Genomic DNA, 7,135 nt, shown 5'->3' with positions numbered 1-7,135 from the left:
AATAATAATAATGATAAAAGAATATACAAAATATGTGATGCACAGTGCAATTGCTCACCACCTGCCAACCGGTGCCCAGCCAGTCCCTGGGCAGCGGTCACTGCCCCCCAGCCAACTCCCCCGTTTCTGTACTGAGCATGACGGCACATGGTATGGAATATCCCTTTGGCCAGTTGGGGTCAGCTGTCCTGGCTGTGCCCCCTCCCAGCTTCTCACTGGCAGGGCATGGGAAGCTGAAAAGTCCTTGACTAGTGTAAGCACTGCTTAGCAACAACTAAAACATTGGTGCGTTATCAACGTTATTCTCATCCTAAATCCAAAACACAGCACTGTACCAGCTACTAGGAAGAAAATTAACTCTATCCCAGCCAAAATCAGGACAAGGACACATAAAACCCTCATGTATTTTGATGCTTCTTAGCTATAGTGTCATGACGAAGACATGAGAGGAGATATAAAAAAAACCACCACCCCAAACAAGAAAACCCTAATGCGCAGCAAGTATATGCACAAATACTAGGACACGTCTAGAGTTTCTGTGTCAGCCTCTTGCCTTCCGAAGTTGAAAGTCGCTTCCTTCCTAAGCAGTTTGATGAAACAGCTAGTGTCAATCTAGGACAAGGGCTCACAGCTGCATCTCACTGTTAGTAGTCTACCAAGGTCCCTTCTGGTCATTCCCAGGGTCCAAAAGCACAAGGTATACACATGCAATAAACACATTCTTTTAATCATTCAGTAGAATTAACAGCCTGTGTGAGCAGTGATGACTGCAATCATATTTAAAGATGCAAAACATCTCTAAAAGGTGTTTTACCTTTTTGTTTTTAATACACTATTAAGTGTGAAACTAGAAGAGGAACATAAATAGGACATTAGTGAAACAGTATGTAACACAAATGATTGAGAGTTCCTTTGGGGGGAAAAGGCCATGATATCTACCAAAAAGCCAGCTTAAGTGGAATTGAAAGCTTGCTCCCTGTGTGTGCGCACACATGTGTGCATGCATACGCATACGGAAACCTGCAAGACTGTCTTTTGAGATAACAAAGAATGCCCACCTGCATGTGAAGTGAAGAGCTTTTATTTCTGAACATGAGGTGAGGCTACGAGAAGAGTAATGGAGAAGACTCCTTTAGGGTCTTGACCTACATTCAAGGGTCAGCAATTCCTAGTTCAGCAATTCCTAGTTTTATAACTGTTGTACCACTTCCCGTTCTTCTGGAATCTGAAATGAATCCTGAACATGCCTCTGAATCACCAGGTGGGCGTTTCAGATGCTCCAAAACAACTCAGAGCCATCGCAAGAAAGCACTGACAGTAGTCCAAGTATTGTGACAGTCTGTCACAAAATTGTCACCCACACATACAGAAACTAGAAACTCTTTTTCCTCCCTTACAGTTTTTTTATGGATTTTACCAAAAGAAATTATATCATCATTCTTAGTATATTTATTGAAAACAAGTGATAACAGTTTGTGGCAAAGCCAGTTTATTAGGTTTCTGGGATTGTGTCTTGCCCTCCCCCCAGCACATACAAAATAACCCAACTTTACAATTTGGTAAAGTGAAAATACATATACAAAGTATTCAGTACTTTTGACATCAATTTTGTGGGCAGAACATTACCACTGAAAGCCAGGAAGGGCACTGAACCCTGTGTTAATGACCACATTACCTTTACGGCAGAACCATTAAAACATGCTTTGTGCTGAAGACGAAATCACATACTTAAACACTGTTTCCACACAACTTTAATGACATGAGGGCCCTTATTTACAGGTTTCGAATAACTCAAATAAAGCTTAACAGATTTGCAGATGTTTGATATAAAATTTAACAGTAACATTTTAGCTACATAATTTCCTTATCTCAACCCCCAACCTGACTGACTGACTTTGGAATTCTTCATTCTGGTTTTATTTATTAAAAAAAAAAAAAAAAGTTTGTTGACATACTTATGCAAATACTTAAGATGGGTTCTTTTAAGAAAAAGGATTAAGGACATGAGTGAAAAACAAATTGTCCAAGAGGACTGTAAATATTTACTATTTACAATAGTATACACATAAATTTAAGTTTTTCTTAAAAAATATCATTAAGGACACTAGTGTTAAAAAGCTGATTGTTTCTGAAAGGACTGTAAACCAAATTAGTCATGTAATCATTAAGGACACTAGTGTTAAAAAGCTGATTGTTTCTGAAAGGACTGTAAACCAAATTCTAGTCATGTAAGGTTCAGAGTGAATACAGTTCCCTTTTACAAATGTTTCCTAAACAAAATTACTGCCACAGTTGTACCAGCTTTATAGAGGGAAAAAAGATTACCTTTTGTTTAGATACTTTTTAAACTTCTTAATCATATTAGACCAAGCTGAATGCCCTTTCTAAATCTAGAAAAAAGTCAACACATTTTTCTTTTGTCAGTATAACTTGCCATGGAATTGCATCTCATTAATTGTAATAGTTTAAATAATATTAGTTATCGTGCTTCAATTACTTGTTTCTAATGTGATCACTAGGGTGGCAGCTTCTGAACTGGCCCTTCCGTTTAGTTTCCAGTCAGCATCACATGCTACACATTGCAAATCAAAAGTCTTCATTTTTACTTCAATTCCTTAAAAAACTAAGTCACAAAACATTGTTTGACATGGCATCCGAATGAAGTCATAGATTGCATTCTATGGCTTACATTTCGCTTTATGTAATTACGTGCAACCTAGCACCATTTTTGTTATGAAACTTGACCTTCAGACAGAGCTGAGATAAGATGGTTGCAATGATGAGAACACAGAAGAAGATGGTTCTAGAGGAGTAATTTCCCTCACCTGACCCACCACTAACTCACATTAGTAATGCCAAGGATGCCCAACATACAGCCACGACATAACACAAGCAGGTTTTAGCTCAAAAATCTGTAACAGATTATGTATTTGGCAGATTTTCTCCATATTTCAAGATCTAGTTTATTTTGTATTCAGAAGTATTTTAAGGAAGTCCCATATTCCTAGCATTTTGTCCTAAGCATTTCCATCCCTCAAATACGTTATCAAATTAGTCATAGAAAGCTTTTTCAAGACATTTGAAAAGGATTCATCATCACTAAAATCCTCCAAAACCCCTACCTTTGAAAACCAGTATACTTTTGCCAACTTCAATCTTTTATTTACTTAAGTGTTTTTACTTACCCTGGGACACTCAACTCAAATACAGCATCTTTAGAAGTAAGTCCTCGTTGAAGTTTTAGTAAGGTCAGAGAAGTTATGGACAGTTATAGTCCCAAATTTACCCCAAATCCTGTGCTACAGTACTTTCCATAAGGAATGCATAGTTTAGTTTTACATGCTAATTATGAAAAATTAATAAAGTTTTAAGTATCAAATTATTGTCTAGAGGTAGGGACAAGTTTGTCAATTCTCTTACCATTGCCATGAAGAAACAGACAAAGTTTACAGTGGAGTGACAGGCCAAAAGCTAGCAGTTTGCACCCACACTGACAGCCCAAACTTTATCTGACAGTCCTGGTTTTTGTTTTTTAAATAAAAAGGTACTTGCTTAGCAATTTGCTAGCGGTCACCAAATATTCCTTCATATACCAAAAATCTCCCCACTCGCTGACCCAAAAATCAAGCTATCTGTCACAAAACACTTTTTCTCCTACATTATTCCAATGCAAGTAGCAACCAAAAATGTTAGTAAACTGGCTCACGATTTATAACCTTACCACAAGTGACGAAAACAATCTCAGGCAGCAAGAGCTCAAGTAGAATTGCTTTGTCAAAACTTCACTTGAAAGTTTACTTTCCCGTATATTTATAGTGAAACTTCAGTAATTCAGAAAGTACAATTACAAAGTGCAAGAACATGAGATGGGCACATCTACACCAGGAAAAAAAAAAACCACATTAAAGTGCCAAAGAGATCCACTATAATTGCTACCAAAACCTGGAACTTTGCCAAGATCATAATTTTGAAGCGTTTGCAAACAAGACAAGGTGATAGCTGATAATAGTATGATTTAACACCAGCAGGTCATGGCAGGTTTTGGTTCAGGCTTTATATGTATTTCATCGCGATCTGGGGGTTGACTAAGCATTAATGGCTTGTGACTTTTAAGCTTGTGAGCCAGTGTCATAAATATGGCCTCCACGTGGTCATTGTCATTGGGGTTTTTGGCAGAGGTTTCAAATAACGGCATACTGTGAGTATCAGCAAACTTCTGGGCCAAGTCCGTAGGTACCTGAATAGCACTCCTCAGGTCACATTTATTTCCAACAAGAATCCGTGGTATATCATTGGCAAGAAGGTGTTGTTTGCATTCCTCTATCCATGATGGCAGACTGTGAAAACTGGCAATGTTTGTCATATCATATACAAACACAACAGCATGTACATTCCTGTAATAGTGCTGCACCATGCTCTTTCTGAAGCGCTCCTGGCCTGCTGTATCCCATAGCTGGATCTGAAAAGGGAAAGACAATGAGAGAAAAAAAAAGTTTTATTACTCATGTTGGAAAATAATACAAATTACCTCTAGCTAGGGAAGTCACACGATCACAGAAATCCACTCTTCTCAATTAATCATACTGAAGAGTTTGTGCTGAAGAAAAGTTGATTTTACACAATTTAAGAAACTTTTGCTTTCAAAGCTGCTCACAATTGAAGCCAGGAAGAAATGATGATGCAACCTGATCGCAAATATGAATTTCTGAAAGTTTTATTGGAGCATGTATTTTGTAAGATTTTAAAAAAAACAAATCCTGAAGTCTTGGCAATAGCACTTTAATTTGAAAAAACAGCATGTATTTCACAGCACAACTCTCGGCTGACATGATTTTTTTACTGCCAAAAATAACGTCATTTTCCCCAAAGTTTTGTTCTTCGCATGAAGTTAACTGCCTATTGTGGTACTATATAAAAGTAGGAAGAAATCAAACCATGCATGAATAACACCACCAACAACAAAAACAGGACAAAGAAATCTTTCTCTGCAGTGTATCTATTGGAATCAAACCCTCCTGTGATGAACCTCTAACTTAAGCTTATGTAATGCTTAAGCTAGGATTGTACTGTGGTTTGTAGTATCAAAGCACGCGTAAAAGGGGAAAAAAAAAAAAAAGCATAAACCTCCTGTTAGCTTAACATGGTACTATTGTTTCCAGGTGCGCATCATTCTACCCCAACAGACTGAACATATTTGTTTGAAGCCTAGTCAGTGTAACAGGCAAAACCCCAAACATTCAGAAGAACTGAAATGCTTTCAAACTTCTTGGGTCCAGATTAAAACAAAACAAAACAAGCCTTGAAACACAAGCAGATGTAAGCAACAACTAAAAAAAAATCTTAAATGCACAATCATCCTAGTATAATGGAAGCCTGGAGTCCTCAGATGGGTAGAGTACGCTCCAGAGTTGTGCACTTATTGGACACTGATATTTTAACAAACTTGCCCTCCAGGAGACATGCGACTGCAATATACAGCAGTCAGAGCCAGTTCACCTACAATGATGAATTAACTGTACGCTGTAAGAGAAACTAGTGCATGGCTGTATCACACACACCTTAGTGATGGTGTTAACACTGAAAGACAACATTTGGTTTCTTGGGTCAAAGCTGATTCCTAGTTTCCTGTCTGTCCTGTACAGCTGATCCCTGACGGCTGATGCAGTTTGATTAGTACTTCAGCTTTTAACTTTTGAGCAGGAAATGTCAGAAAGAAATATTTCCTCCCTGGGAATGAAAGGAGAGGTTTTCTTCAGACTCGGAATTCAAGTAATATTAAGTGTTCTGTAAACGATGAAGGTAAATTTAAAACTCAATCTGTTTCCAGGAAAGGTACAGCTCGTATCTTCTCTTGATGAAATTGTTCTCCTATTACCATAGTTCTGCATTCCTTTGATCCAAATGTTTCAGTAAAGCTTATTTAGATATTGCTAGTGTCTTGAAAGTTGCCTTGTTTACCATTTTTACCAGTGAGTTTGATATCAAAAGAAAAGGAAACCCAAGTGCCAGGGAAATTTGGTGATGGCAAGAAGCTAAGATGCATCACTGACAGAGGAGGATTACAGTGCCACATAAATTTTTTTTTGAAAGCTGGAACAGTAGAAATAGGGTGAAACTGAATAGAAGCAGATGCAAAGTCTTGATAACAGTGACTAATAATAAAGACTTTTCCTATAACTGCAGGATTCGTCAGTTTGGAAATTATTAAAACAGATGACGATCCAGATACACGAGTCAATCACAGGACATTATGAATCACTAGTGTGATAGAGTGAAGGAAAAAGTGTAAGGATGGTGTGACTTTTTCTGCAGTATTATGTTCAATCCTGGTCACCCATCCTCGAGAAAAACTCAGATTAGAGGAGGTGGAAATGGCAGTTATGGGTTTCATCAGGGGAGCTGAGAATTCACATGAGAACATCAGAACAGCTAGTAGTAGTTAGTAGTAGCTAGTGTAGTCTAGTCCAGTTATCTGCAGCTTCTGATCCACAGACTTATAAAGATCCACATGCTGCTTCTAAAAGGGTCATTAAGATTATTAAAAGCAAGGCAAGTCACCCTAGCCTCTGATCGCAGAAAACGGTAGTCAGTTGCAATCCATCTCATTTTAGAGCAAATACCCGCTTTTTGCCAACAGTATTACACTCCAAACACAACTGACTGCATCTCCAAGGTTTGTTAAGGGAGTCTAGACAATCAGATTAAATGTAGGCACCTAAGTTTGGGTAAGATTCATTCACCTACCCAGATGACACATACTTCTAGGTCTATACACTTATAAAACATTATAAAGTCAGGAGACTCATTGAAAATTTTCATTAATTTGGAATTTGACAAATTAAAGAGAGAAGAAAGAAGCACAGACCAAAGTAATCCTTGTGTTCGGACAACATAATGTTAAGGAATCACTACAGATGATCTTGGAAAATGCTGTAGCAAATTAATTTAAAGAGGGAGCTCATTTTCACAGGCAGCTGTGAGCTTACACTTCTCTCCCCACCTCATTCACAGAGCAGAAATCAGTCATGCTTCAGTCAAGCACAGATCCGCAAGTGTACTGCCAGCCTTGGGTAGAGAAGGGGAAATGAAATTAAAGGTTTACATATCTTCCAAGTTAAGCTTAAACTACAGTTCC

General features: G+C 37.9%; 1 protein-coding gene across 1 annotated transcript; it reads right to left on the bottom strand.

Moving 5' to 3' along the window:
• Window positions 1-2,165: 2,165 nt before the first annotated feature.
• RAB33B (RAB33B, member RAS oncogene family) lies at window positions 2,166-4,858 on the bottom strand. Its single transcript, XM_009290331.1, has 2 exons — window positions 4,841-4,858; window positions 2,166-4,459 (listed from the first exon to the last, which is right to left on the bottom strand). Exons 1-2 carry the CDS (start codon window positions 4,856-4,858, stop codon window positions 4,016-4,018), a joined length of 462 nt encoding a protein of 153 aa, XP_009288606.1. The 3' UTR covers window positions 2,166-4,015.
• Between the last annotated feature and the right edge of the window lie 2,277 nt (window positions 4,859-7,135).

Source organism: Aptenodytes forsteri, unplaced genomic scaffold (genome assembly GCF_000699145.1).
Source record: "Aptenodytes forsteri isolate BGI_AS27 unplaced genomic scaffold, ASM69914v1 Scaffold125, whole genome shotgun sequence".
Lineage (NCBI taxonomy): Eukaryota > Metazoa > Chordata > Aves > Sphenisciformes > Spheniscidae > Aptenodytes > Aptenodytes forsteri.
The sequence above is the reverse complement of the archived record's forward strand: the minus strand, read 5'-3'. Positions and strand labels throughout refer to the sequence as shown.